Here is a 14,205-nt window from a genome sequence, read left to right as displayed (position 1 = left end):
GTAATAAAGCAATTGTAATTAATGAAAATAGATGGAAAAAAAAAAATTCCATGCAGATAAAGCTTGAAAAACATATGCTTAACACTGGAAAAAATCTGATGGGCAGATTTTTTAACCCTAACTAGGCCAGGCTTATTTGCACCCTGGTAGTGTGCTATGTAATCTACAAGGCTGTATGGTAAAATTTTCCAAAATAATGAGATTTTATTTTATATGAATTAATTATGCTAATTTATGCATAAATCATACTTTTTGCTCCAATTCACTAAATAAAGCTCCTAGAATGCTAATTTTTGGTAAAAAATATTCTTTGTAGCATTCTTAACAATGGCAATTGAAAAAAACTTCGGTTTGGAAATCAATTTCTTATGTATTTTATTGTTTTATGAATTCTTATGTATTTCTCTGTTTTTCTTTGTTTTTTTCACCAGATTTATTGCACAACCTTTTTGAAGCATAATTATGCTAAAATCAATTGCTTTCAGCTGTTTAAAGTAAAAATAATCATATCTTTATGAATAAGATGAGAAAACTCAATTCGCATTGACATTGTACACAAAATCACGTTTTGGAACAATTTTTGGTCTGACATGCACCTACAAAATGTTGCATAATTTCGGAACCGCGTACCCGAGCATCGTAAATTTGGTCTCAAAAGATGCGCGAGACTTAAAAGTATAAACTCTGCGAGTGGCGCGGTCAAAAAATTTCGCACGGCGGAATGATGTAGAAAATGTTGAGGGGGGGTTGATTCAACCCCCCCTGGCCATTTTAGGGTTAAATTATAAAATGCAGTTTTGTTTCATTGAACTTTGCTTTGATTTTAGTTATTATCATTGTATTATTAGTAATTCCAATTATTTGAGAAATTGTGTTTGCGTGTTCTTTATGTATTCTGTGAAACTTTTCCGTTATTTGCATCACAGAAAACTGGGTTCTTTTCTTACACCAATGATCAAGTAGGACATAATTTCTGAATAAATAAATGAGTGGGTGAATGAAAAATGGACATTGAATGGATGGAGTTTAACTTAGTGACTGTTTGTTTATTTGTAGGGTGCACCTGAAGGGATCCTTGAGAGATGTAACAGCTTGAGGGTTGGATCAACCAAGATACCTCTTACTCCTAGTGTCAAGAATCAGATCATAGAGAAGATCATGTCCTATGGTACAGGTATGTCAACATCAAGTACTTATATTTTCATACTGGTGTGTTTCTTTGTAATTAGATGATTCACTTATTCAATTCATTTTGGTTTAATAAGATTCAAAGGAAACATGTCGAATTGGACAGGAATTTATAAAGCATTATTGTTAATCATTATGAAATAGAAAATATAATAAACAATTGTACACACACGTGTCATAAATAATAAAAGTTGTGTTTGGCATAATGTCTATAGCAGTTTGCAAAGGTATTACATAATTGACTTTTATCATTGTATTACTTGTGTTAAATTGATAATCACTTTCAGGATAATCAGACTGCACTCTGAGAAATATAACCTTCAAATGTATATTTGGAACTATTGCTATGGAGATTTATCACTATCCAGGGAGATTACCAATTAACCCAGAAGATTTGGCAACTTATCTACATCATCTTCACACTGCCTTAGATATTAACTGGATTGTGCTTTCTACAACTGATGAGTTTAATAATTTCATGCCAAATCAAATATTATACTAAAGAATACTCCTACAACAAGATGGAATTAAATATGTAACATTTGTCCCCTGTGCTGACATGGATACGGCTATACTACCATTGACAGAATATTTCTAAAATTTATACTAAAAATTATTCCATTCAAAATAAAGAAGTTATTGCTTGACCTAGTTTGCATATGATGGTATTTAGTGGTTAATCTTGTGTGATCTGTTTTTAGGTCGTGATGCCCTTCGTTGTCTTGGTCTAGCCACTGTGGATACCCCCATCAAGAGGGAAGAGATGGATCTTGAGAACTCTGCTAACTTTTGTAAATATGAGGTATGGTTGAACAAATGTTTCTTCTTCACTTCCTAAACATGTACAGTCTGATTTTGTTAACTATTCATACAAGTCTGCTTTTTATGCCCCAATTATTTATCTCTGTACAAAATGATGTTGATGATGGCTATGATGATGATGGTGATGGTGATAATAATGATGATGATGATGTGATGATGATGATGATGATGATGATGATGATGATGATGATGATGATGATGATGATGATGACGACAACGATGAAAAGACTTAATTAAATTATTGGTCTGTTTAATTTTCCATAGGAGACTTTTTATCAATTTATTTTTTGAAGCAACAATGATTAACATTTTCTAATAAAAATTGTGTTCATGCCAGCCAATGATGATTATTCCTATCACAGTGTTTGTTCAACAACCATCTGCTGAACATGTGAATTCCTCGTTGCTGAGGTTGGCTATCACTAACCCTTTCATTTCATATTTTAATTTGACAGTAGTATCCAGTATGAGCTCTGTGTTTATCATGAAAAGGATGAGTAATAATACAAGAATATATACAAGAATGTGACTTTTGTTTTTCATTGCAGAGCAACATGACATTTGTTGGATGCGTGGCTATGCTTGATCCTCCCCGTGCTGAGGTACGTGATTCCATTGAGGAGTGCCGTCAAGCTGGTATCAGGGTTATCGTCATCACTGGTGACAACAAAGCTACAGCTGAAGCCATCTGCAGGAAGATCGGAGTGTTTGGACCAGATGAATCCACTGAAGGTAAAGTCTAAATCTTCCTACCCAAATACATAGTTATGGTTTAGACATATATTACTAAAGGACAAGATTCTGAAATTGGATTAGTAATATTTTTGCTATTATTTTTTTCTTATAGCAACATGGATTAGCAGCTTCAAATATAATATACATATAAGCCAGCCAATGATGATTATTCCTATCACAGTGTTTGTTCTTCATTCATCTGCTGAACATGTGAATTCCTCGTTGCTGAGGTTGGCTCTTGCTGTCTCTTTCATTTGTGATAGTGTAGGTTTTCATGAAAAGATGAATTGTATTAAATGAAAAGAAAAAAAGGTTGTCTTCCTAAGTGTTAACTTGTGTTTTTTTCTTCAAATAGTTGTCTTAATTTTCCTTATTCAAAATGTATTCAGAGTATGTAATAGATATCTGTTATGTCTATTAGGTCTGTCGTATTCTGGTCGTGAGCTTGATGACTTGAGCCCAGCTGAACAGAAGGCTGCCTGTATCCGTGCCAGACTATTCTCACGTGTGGAACCCTCCCACAAGAGTAAGATTGTTGAATACCTACAGAGCGAAGGAGAGATCTCAGCTATGGTAAGTTCAATCAATATCATCGTGTCAGTGAAAGAACGCTCTTAGCATTGCCCTTATGTTTGCTGCGAAGGGCGTTTAAGTGTGGTGTTGAGGACGTTCTTGCACAACAATATCATCCTGAGGTATTTTTATCGTCATGAGGTATTTTTATGGTCTGCTATTGCTAATAATAACCTTTTCAGCTAAAGAAAAAAAATCAGTGACTATTCCAAATTAATTGTCTAGGTAATGTAGCTTTCGAAGTAATTATTATCACAATTTGTGCAGTAATGATAAGATTTAGCATCACTGGTTGACTGTGCTTGGTATATTTAAACTAGGAAACATGTGTAGAGTACATTGGGACTTCCAAAAGATGAGGAGATTTGAAAGTATTGGAAATTTATTAAAAGAAATACCTTGTCCATGCACATGTAAGCTGTGAATCTTCAAGATGGAAGGAATATCCCCAAAAGATATATCTTAACATTTATTTCATTTTCTTTAAAAAAGGATTAGTCTGAATTAGAACACTTATTTTTTTTAATATCTGAGATAAGTGAATTGTATTTATACATAATTTATTGTATCCTGGATCTAATATTCTTGTTCATTGTATTCTATCCCACAGACTGGTGATGGTGTAAATGATGCCCCTGCCCTGAAGAAGGCTGAGATTGGTATTGCCATGGGATCAGGAACAGCTGTTGCTAAGAGTGCATCAGATATCCTTTCATGTCAAATTAAAAAAAATAAATCTGTCCTTGATTATTTGAATACCTTGCCAAACATAAAAACCGCTCTTATATATTTGGTTAATACTCTCTAAAATGCCTAGTGCTTCATTGTGAACTTTGTGTACACTACATTGCATTAATAGAAAATTTCAAACAGCATCTGCCAAACAGTACAATTGTTGCCATGTTGGGCAAAGTATTAACTAATTGGTGTATCAATGTCATTGTATCATTCCTTCCTCACTAACAAACCTTACTATATTCTTTCTATATCATAATCAATCATAGTGAACAATGATCACAGTGAGAAATTGACAAATTTCTCTGTCTTTAGCAGTTTTATGTTCTAATCCCCAAGGAGAAATCTAAATGAACAAACTTAGCGGTTTTCCTAAAGGGCTACAAAATGTCTACAAAACAGCTATGAAAAGGGATACAAAATGGCTGTAAAACGGCTACAAAATGACAGGTTACTCACTGTGTATCACAATGTCTTTGGTCTCTCACTCTCTCTCTCTCTCTCTTGCTATGACATCAGTGAGGATATACTTATATTCCTTGACCGCATAGCACAGATGGTGTTGGCTGATGATAACTTCTCTACCATTGTGACTGCCGTAGAAGAGGGACGTGCAATCTACAACAACATGAAGCAGTTCATCCGCTACCTCATCTCATCCAACATTGGAGAAGTTGTCAGGTCAGACTAAAATGGGTGATATCTTTTGTACAGATGATTCATTTAATCCTGTATAAAATAGACTATTGGATTCTTTTAATGCCTGGGGAGGGGATGGAATAATTTAAAACTGACTTTGCCTTTTTCTAATCCCCTTCAAAGCCTGGATAAAGAACTACACCTCTCATAGCTGTGTGGGTGTTGTGGCGTGTGTGCCATTTCCTAACAATTAAAATCATTAGGATAAAAGCTTTATTAATTACAAGATGATAAAGAGTATTGGAAATGCTAGAGAAATATAAATATATAATAATATTTGTATCAATGCCTTTTCTCTTTCTGAACGACAGTATCTTCTTAACTGCTGCCTTGGGAATGCCTGAAGCCCTCATCCCTGTCCAGCTTCTATGGGTGAATCTTGTGACTGATGGTCTACCTGCCACTGCCTTAGGCTTCAACCCACCTGACATTGATATCATGGAGAAGCCTCCCCGTAACTCTAGGGAACCACTCATCAGCGGTTGGCTCTTCTTCCGCTACATGGCCATTGGAAGTATGTAACCATCTTTCTATCATATTTCCTCTCATATTCTGCTATTTTTTTTCTATTTGTGTCCTTCATGGTAGAGATTTGGAAGTATGTAGCTCCTTCACTTTACCATCATGCTACCTGTAGCAGTATTACAATTCACAATACATGTCATTGTGGCTCAGTACAAAATTATTAGCTGATAACAAGTTCACCGGACTGATTCATGTATTTTGAAGATCTGAATGACAGCCTGCTTTATGTCTCGTCTTTTCCACAGATTTCACAATGACAGACTTCCTTTGAAGTTTCCTAAGTTTTCTAAATTGTACTGTGACAGGTATTGTGCATAATAAGAATCTGGTGTCTAGCATAATCTATTATAACTAAGTAAAATGATTGCCAAACTAGTTTGTTTTTCTGCAAAGTGATAAGTCTTATTGAGATATCTCTACTCATGTAATGCTCAGTTGAAACTTCTACTGTACAGATTTGTGGTGAAAAAAAAAAGCAGTATGGAAATATAACTTCTGTATTCTTAACCCAAGAATAGAAAATTCAAACTGTTATGTGTTCACGTTAACAATCTGTATGCTTTGACCTATGACCATGTAGCATATGTTGGAGCAGCGACTGTTGGAGCATCAGCCTGGTGGTTTATGTTCTATGAAAATGGACCCCATCTCTCATTCTGGCAGCTGGTAAGATTCTCATTTATAGTTGGTATTGATTTTGGGGTTATCATTAGGTCTATCCATACCCAAGAAACATTGGGCAAAGCACATGCCTGACAATTTATGTTGGTGGCTTTGAATATGGTTCAAAGGGAATAAGATTCCTGTCACTCCATCTATTGAAAACTTCTTTATAATTTATATGATCAGTCAAAATTTAAGTTAACAATATCTGAAATTATACCCTGTAATTAATAGTACCATTTCCATTGTAAATTGTGTAATTCACTGATTTACAAATGCTTGGACATGAAATGCTCAAAGCTAAAAGCCAATGTGAAGTAGAACTGGTAATACATGTTGTTTTCCCCTATACAGACTCACCATATGCAGTGTCCATTGGAGCCTAAGAACTTCAAGAGGCTTGATTGTGATGTCTTTGAGGATCCTCATCACATGACCATGGCTCTGTCTGTACTGGTCACCATTGAGATGTTGAATGCCCTCAACAGGTAGGTCAAAGGTCAAGACAAGGTGGGCCCCAATCATAAATTTCTTAGATTCTATGACAAATTTACTTTAAGAAAATCAGATGCGGGGATGCCAAATTGCAGGCTAAATCCTGAATGCAGGTTTTATCAACTTGTTCTCAGGCTAAAGATTACACATTTTTGTGCACAGAATGGGTCATTCCAGATGATTTTCTGGCTCATCTTAAAATTAATTTTATGTAGCATTCCTGCAAATGGTAACATATCACTCATTCATAACATATCTTGTAGCTCGTCTTTGTTGAAAAGGCTCTCTTTAGAATTTATATATTTTCATGTGTTCTTGTACTATTCAACATGGATTCAGGAGGTTTGCATAACTTTAAATAGTTATTTTGATTTTCCTGAGCAAGGGCCTCAAATTGACTATATATGCTATTAAATACTACTGTCCTACATAGAGATTACTATGATATTTGTTACCAAAGACCTCATCTTATTTTGATTTTTCCTATTTTTATTTCTGCAGCTTGAGTGAAAACCAGTCCCTAACAGTGATGCCTCCATGGTCTAACATGTGGCTTCTAGGGGCTATAGCTCTATCTATGTCTCTTCACTTTGTTATCCTATATGTTGACATCTTATCAGTAAGTATTTCAGTATATGTTGCATGGAGGGATGGATGGATTGAGTGAGGGGTTGGATGATTAGTAAAATGATAGAAGGATTGGTTGATTGATGGATGGATGGTGGACTAAGCAAAGGGTCGGAGATAGGGAAGGATGAATGAATGGATTGATAGATGGATAGAATAATGGATATGAAATCTGGTTGATGAATGGAGTAATGGAGGGAAGGATTGATGGACTGAATGAAGGAAGGGAGAATAGATTGAAGGATGGATAGAATAATGGATATGAAATCTGGTTGATGAATGGAGTAATGGAGGGAAGGATTGATGGACTGAATGAAGGAAGGGAGAATAGATTGAAGGATGGATAGGATAATGAATGGAATAATATATTGATGGATAGAATGAAGGAAGGAATGAACAATGGATTGATTGGATGAACAGATGACTAGAAGAGTGAATAAGTGGAGAAAAAAACTACGAAAATGGCAAACTTACTTTTAATTTCCATACAGACTGTGTTCCAGATCACCCCTCTGAACCTGGCGGAATGGATGGCAGTGTTAAAGATCTCTCTACCGGTCATCTTACTGGATGAGATGCTCAAATTCATGGCCAGGAGTACTGGTCAAGAGAGTAAGACACAATCCACCTCTACTAGTCTCTACATGCTTATCGGCTCTGTAGTGGTCTATCTAGTTGTGATCTGTTACATCTAACATTAAAAAAAATCAAGAGGAAACCAAAAAAAAAAAAAATCACAGTAGACTAGAACTCATCCTTTTTTTTAATGTCTGCATTTTCTTGTTGGTTTTTATGTGTAAGCATTTCTATATTATTTGATCACTTTGAGTAATCACCATCAGATATGGTTATTATTTTGTGGCGCACAACACTCACACAACTACTTCCCCCTCTCTCGTCCTCTATCTCTTTAATAGTGGTTGAGTTTGTTCTTGCATTTCTTTAATATGTTACTCAGTCTAATTCTTTGTATTTGTTTACATGGAGGTTACAGAATTGCATGTTTTATATGAACAGATTACGAAAATGAAAGAGCAAATATCTGCCGTTTGTTTTGTTTTATATTCTAACATTTTGGTAACATTTTTCTAAAGCAGATTAGAATATGATTTTCTGTCTATTCTGACAAATAAATGTGACAAACTAAATTCCTGGTCTTTACCATTAGAGCTGAAACCTGGGTGATATTGGCTTGCATCATACAATAACAGCATGCTTTTTAATTTCATTAGGTGTTTTTTCATGAGCTTCTACTGGGGAGTGTTGTGTATTATTCAAAGTGGGAATCCCTTCCTTTTTCCCCTCCCATTTAAGTCTTTCTTCAAACTAATGAAACTGCCTTCCCCCCTCAAATTAAGCCCGACTAATGGTGCTTTTTTTTTTAATCAAAACTTACTGGAGGAAAATATCCTTGACAGGTCTATCATTCTTAATCTTGATTTTTTTTTCACTACAATAAGTTTATGTACCTTCACATTTTTCTATTACACACCCTAGTTTCTGACCCCACTTAGAGTTTTACCTTCTCATGTAAAAGCTATGAAAAGACACCAATTGAAATTTCACTGATATTTCTCAGGTTTGCTCACCGGGTTGCAAAAAAAAAATAATAATAATGAAATCTTGAGAGAAAAGAAAATTCTCAGAATTCAAAGTAGCTTTTGGTTCTTTAGCCTCTTTTGTCAGAGTTTTGAAAATCTTTGTTTATATTATTCTATCATATGGTGATGGTCAATGATAATCTAATCCATCTTATTCCAGATAACATTCTATGAACATTTTGCTGCTAAGTTTTCATTAATCAGAAAATGTACTGGAGTCCTTTAGATCTACATGTATGGAAAACAATTCAGATCAAATCCCATTCATGTTAGTTTTTATTGTTTTCTGTGGTCAGATGAATTTTTATCCACTCAATTTTTTGAAATATTTGAGCAGTCTTTATGTATCTGGATGTGTACAAAAGTACCTTCAAACTGTTGAATATCAAATGGTCTACAAAGTCACAGTAATGTCATTAAAAAATCATTGCATGCAAAACAAAGTCAGATGTCTTGGACAAAATGAGGTTGCTATTTTTTTCCTTTCAGAAAGACTGGTATTTAAGTCATGAATAGTTATCTGGATTAAAATGATTGTATTATTGGAGACTTCACAACCTGTCATTATGGTATGAATGACACTCTGATTTCACTTTAGATAGATCATTGTTAATGCTGAGGATCAGAAGGGCTTTGCGTTTGTGTTAAGTTACAACCTTCGGGTTTTTGAGAGGAAACAACCCTAACCCTATTGCAAATGCCATTAATACGGTGTATATGACATGAGCTTACTGACAGAGCTAGCTGAATTTTTGTCAAATACAAGAATTAAAAAGCATATGTATAATCTTTTTGATATGAAGTTTAAAGTCAATGTATCTTTCTCGTAAAAAAAATTCTGGATAAGCTGAAAATACTTGCAGCTTTAAATTTGTCTATCTTTATAGCGCTAAGAATGAAGGCATTTTATCGCAATGAAATGAAAAAGAGATAAGAAAAAATCTAATATATTGCCTTGTACATAGATGAATTTTTGAATATATGTGAACATGAAATTGATGTCATCTTTTAGAAAAATCCATATAGCTATTAGCTTTTTTGAAGAGAATGTAGATAGAGTAGTGTGAAATTTGACTGTTGGGCAAAAAGGCTGGATTCGTGGTAACATATATATGTATATTATGCGTCTGTTGTGGACCTGAAAAATTGCAGAATTAGGTTCATTTCAATTTTTCTCAGGCTTAGAAAGAAAAAAAGCATCTGTGTAGGTCAAGATTCACATGTTTTAAACACTATCTCAGTTACTATGAATCTTTTTAATACAATCAGCTTTTGGAAATTGAGTTCCATACTTTTCTGTCAAATTCTCTAATTTTATTAAAAGCAATTGCATGTGGAATTCAAAGCACTGATTCAATGATAAACATCCTGTTTGCAATATTTTGAAATATCTATGATAATTTGATTTATTTCCAACTATGCATTAGGAAGACATGTTGTGAACTTTAAACATGGTGAATAGGGAATTTGCTAAATGTATTTCTTCCTTTGTGCATCTTATTCCATTATGAATATATTCTCTAGTGATTTCATATCCCTGTGTGACTCCCCACTAACTATTCACTTAACCAAACAGGAAATAAACCCCAAAGGTTTTTGAATATTTATTATTACAAAGCATAACTTAACCCTAATTCTCCCGGGGGGGGGCCATAATGGCCCCCCCCTCGACAATTTTCGCGATATATCTGCTGCGCGAAATTTTTTGACCTCGCCGCTCACTGACTTTTTACTTTCAAGTCTCGCGCAAATTTTGAGACCAAATTTGTGACGCCCGGGTACACGGTTACGACATTACACAACATTATGTAAGTGCATGTCAGACCCAAAATTGCTCATAAACGTGATTTCATGTACAAATCCAATGCAAATTGTGTATTTAGCCAAAATTCATAAATGTATCATTATTTCTACTTTTACTGATTAAACTGAATTAATTTTGCCTTGTTTATGATCAGAATTAAGTCTGGAACGATTTCCATTGAAAAAACAATCAAAAACAAAAAGTAAAAAAACAAAGAAATACATAAGAAATTCATAAAACAATAAAATACATAAGAAATTTATTTCTAAACCGAAGTTTTTTTGAATTGCGATTGTAAAGAATGCTACAAAGAATATTTTTACAAAAAATTAGCATTCTAGGAGCTTTATTTAGTGAATTAGAGCAAAAAGTATGATTTATGCATAAATTAGCATAATTAATTCATATAAAATAAATTTTCATTATTTTGGAAAATTTTACCATACAGCCTTGTAGATTACATCGCCCACTACCAGCGTGCAAATTTTTGCGTCGCTCGCGCGATCAGCGGCCGAGATCTTAGGGGGGGGCCATAATGGCCCCCCCCCGGGAATGACAAGAATCAAAATACCCCGGGAGATTTAGGGTTAAAAGACTTGACTTTCAATTTATTTCATTTTTTTAACTAAATGACTTTGCTGTGTATGCTATTATATTTATTATTGAATTAAAAAAAAATATCAGTCTTGTTCAATGTAACTATAGCAATGTGGGAACAATACTCCCATGCCTACCCAGAAAAGAAAGTAGGAAAGGGGTTATTATAAAACATCCAGATCATATTTGAGAAAAAAAAGAGAAAAAGATTAATGAATAATTAACTTGTATAGATCAATCTTTTCTTTAAACAATATTTGTTAGCATCTATTATCCAATTAAAATGCTTGATGAAGGAAATGTTTGTTGTAAGATTGTATTGTTTTTATGTGCAAATGCCCAGATATGTTTTGATAATAAGTTGTCTATATAGGTTTTGTATTTGTAGAAATCAGTAAAATTATATTATAATTGATTATTGTATGTAAGTGATTACTGAAGGCAACAAATTTTTTTTCTGTGTTTCAAAGTAAAAAAAAAAAAAAGCAAGAAAAAAGTGAAATAAATTATATAAATCGCAATTAGAAAATAAATGAAAGTAAAAGAATTGTAAATGATAAACAAACAACTTGGAACTATTCTTCCAACTGGATTGTTAAGTTTTCATTGATCACTAGATAATGAGAAAGAAGATGTTTATAGTTGCTGACAAGTTCAGAGCAATTCTCTATGTAGTTTCATATGTATATTTTAGTGGAAGGAAGGGTTTTGGGGGCCTCATTAAGTGATAAATGTACACATTTCCAGGGCATTTGTTCCACATTTAGTCATTTAAGCATTTTCATATATTCTGTTTTCATAATACATTAATAAAAGTACAGAGCATTTCAAATTTCCACCTTCTTATTAAAAGGGAGTAGCAATTATCATATTCTCACATTTAAACTTATTGCATCTCTTCATCATTATCCATATAATGTGGTCCAATGGTTATCTAATATATCTGTTTGGTCTTATGTCATCAAACTTTCATTACCAAACATCATTTATCTTTAAATTTCAACAAATTTTTATTTCAAGAATTTTCAAGAAATCTCCAATTAGAATTTTATACATCTTTCACATTGTGTAATGTCATGGTTTATTTGATTTATTATTTATTTGTTCATTATTTTAGTTGTAGTTGATTCATTCATACTGAGATGAAATTCTCTTTATTGGTTAAAACTTATCCAGTGGTGAGATATTAATTTTTGTGTGTACACTTCACCAAATTTGACTCCTTCAGATTTTAAGACATTGTCAATAGTTCAATACTATTTTGTCTCATTTTGTATTTACTTTGTCATGTTTTAACCAAGATCAAGATAGTGGAATCTGTAAGAACATGAAAGGCAGTGATTTTTTCCCTCTCTCTTGTTACATAGATGAGAGAGAACTAATGCCTCTGAACAGTTTTTATCTTGCTCTGAGGAATAAAATGGGAGATAAAATCTTACCAAAACAAAATAATCGTTGTCCATCTTTGTTTTCTATTTGTGGAACTTCCAGCTGAAGAAGCACAGATCCTGAAGAAGAATATTGTCACCAAAAACAATTAGCCAGTCAATAAAAACTGCCTTATTTTCTGTTATCATCCTTGTTTTTGTTGCCGTCCTTTTGTTTCTTCATTCACATGTGTTGATTTATTTATATTATCATTATCTTTATGATTTTCATTTGTTATTGTTTTCATGATCATTGCCATTGGAGATGCATATAATGTAAGCAGGGGATGAGGTATTCTAATGTAGTGATCTGAAAAGAAAAAAAAAATATATACTTCAGAAAGGGATGATGTGTCATTTTGTAATGAACTTATTTAAAATGATTTCCATCTGACTTCTAAAATTCTCTTGGACTTTTAAAGGCGATGGATGCATGGTAATAAACTATCATTGCAGATATTGTACCATTTCTAAATTTATATTAAATGATTTGGTAATAAGATATAATGATTTATTAATCCTGGATTAAGATAACCTTTATGAAATTTCTAAATTAAGGGCCCAATAATATAGAGCACATTTTATTTGAATCTTTAAGTTTTTTTTTTTCATCTATACATATTCTCATCAACATTTCACTAAAAAAGAATAAATTAAAAGTGATTGTTATCCCTTTCTGAAATCAAAGCCATATTGCATGTTCAAATTACATGACATAATAGTAGAAAATGAGTGAATTAAGAGAACTGTAAAAAGGAGGATAAAAATTTGTGTTATGTTTATGATATGTGCATTGACCACCCAATTTGCACTGCATGATTTGCATCACATTTGTATTTTTTTAAACTGCAGTCAGCTTTGATGTGCTTTGTTGCATGGAATTACATATCATCTTTACATAATATTTGAAGTTTTGCAGTTCTTTGTCAGTTTTTATAAATGTATGATTTTTTTCTCAATTTTTTATTATCACATTCACATGCTGAAATAAAATTATTCTTGAACATATACTTTGTGATTTTACCAAAAATCATATAAATATTGGACTTTATTTAAAATCGCTTTGACACATTTAATAATCTCAATGGAGATGGGACAATGTGTAAGAAGTCATGAAACATCACAGTGAGAACTTCTTTGGTTATGCATCTTATTGGAAAGTTAAATGACTGATACAAAATTACATTTGACTTTGTCATAGAAATTTTGTATTGATAATTAATTTTATAGATGGGTTACCAACGATGTCATAATCTTGGGTCTGTTAGAGAAATGGTTGCATTTAAACACAACTCGGTTAATCAATTGCAAGTAGCAAATGCCTGCTTCTGATTGGCTGAAAAACAAATTGATATTTAATTTGTAGTCTTATTACGTTGCTACACACCATTTCTGTGGCAATTCTGAAATGATACATTGCTGGGCATTGTATGAAAGGGCAGAGAGGGCACGTCTTACAGGTTTCTAATTCATTATTACATTAAACACAAGTTATCACTCTACATATCACACATATTGTTTTAAATATTTTAATATGAATTAAAAAAAACAAGCTTCCCAACAAATAAAGGGGTTGTAAATTTTACAGAATTTAGATACAGGTATATAGCATTTCTGTTTAAAGTCATGCTGAAATGCATTCTTTTGAGAGTTTATGCATGTAAGATGTATGCACAAACACTCTTTTTTTAAATTTCCTGGTCCGTACATTTCA

The 14,205-nt window shown here is 33.1% G+C and overlaps 1 protein-coding gene and 1 long non-coding RNA gene across 2 annotated transcripts in view; one reads left to right on the top strand and one right to left on the bottom strand.

Annotated features, from left to right (window-relative positions):
* Positions 1-14,205, top strand: part of LOC129253586 (sarcoplasmic/endoplasmic reticulum calcium ATPase 2-like) — a 47,914-nt gene that overhangs the window by 26,227 nt on the left and 7,482 nt on the right. Inside the window, exons 11-21 of the mRNA XM_064106133.1 lie at positions 1,057-1,174; positions 1,890-1,990; positions 2,559-2,742; positions 3,167-3,318; positions 3,929-4,023; positions 4,609-4,734; positions 5,064-5,266; positions 5,858-5,943; positions 6,295-6,428; positions 6,937-7,054; positions 7,554-7,674. Of these exons, the coding sequence (XP_063962203.1) occupies positions 1,057-1,174; positions 1,890-1,990; positions 2,559-2,742; positions 3,167-3,318; positions 3,929-4,023; positions 4,609-4,734; positions 5,064-5,266; positions 5,858-5,943; positions 6,295-6,428; positions 6,937-7,054; positions 7,554-7,674 (1,438 nt within the window). The remainder of the gene's footprint in view (positions 1-1,056; positions 1,175-1,889; positions 1,991-2,558; positions 2,743-3,166; positions 3,319-3,928; positions 4,024-4,608; positions 4,735-5,063; positions 5,267-5,857; positions 5,944-6,294; positions 6,429-6,936; positions 7,055-7,553; positions 7,675-14,205) is intronic.
* Positions 8,044-13,397, bottom strand: LOC135156460 (uncharacterized). Its single transcript, XR_010295579.1, has 2 exons — positions 11,064-13,397; positions 8,044-10,293 (listed from the first exon to the last, which is right to left on the bottom strand). It is a non-coding gene; the product is annotated as an uncharacterized LOC135156460 (long non-coding RNA).

Source organism: Lytechinus pictus, chromosome 2 (genome assembly GCF_037042905.1).
Source record: "Lytechinus pictus isolate F3 Inbred chromosome 2, Lp3.0, whole genome shotgun sequence".
NCBI classification, from domain to species: Eukaryota; Metazoa; Echinodermata; class Echinoidea; order Temnopleuroida; family Toxopneustidae; genus Lytechinus; species Lytechinus pictus.
The sequence above is the reverse complement of the archived record's forward strand: the minus strand, read 5'-3'. Positions and strand labels throughout refer to the sequence as shown.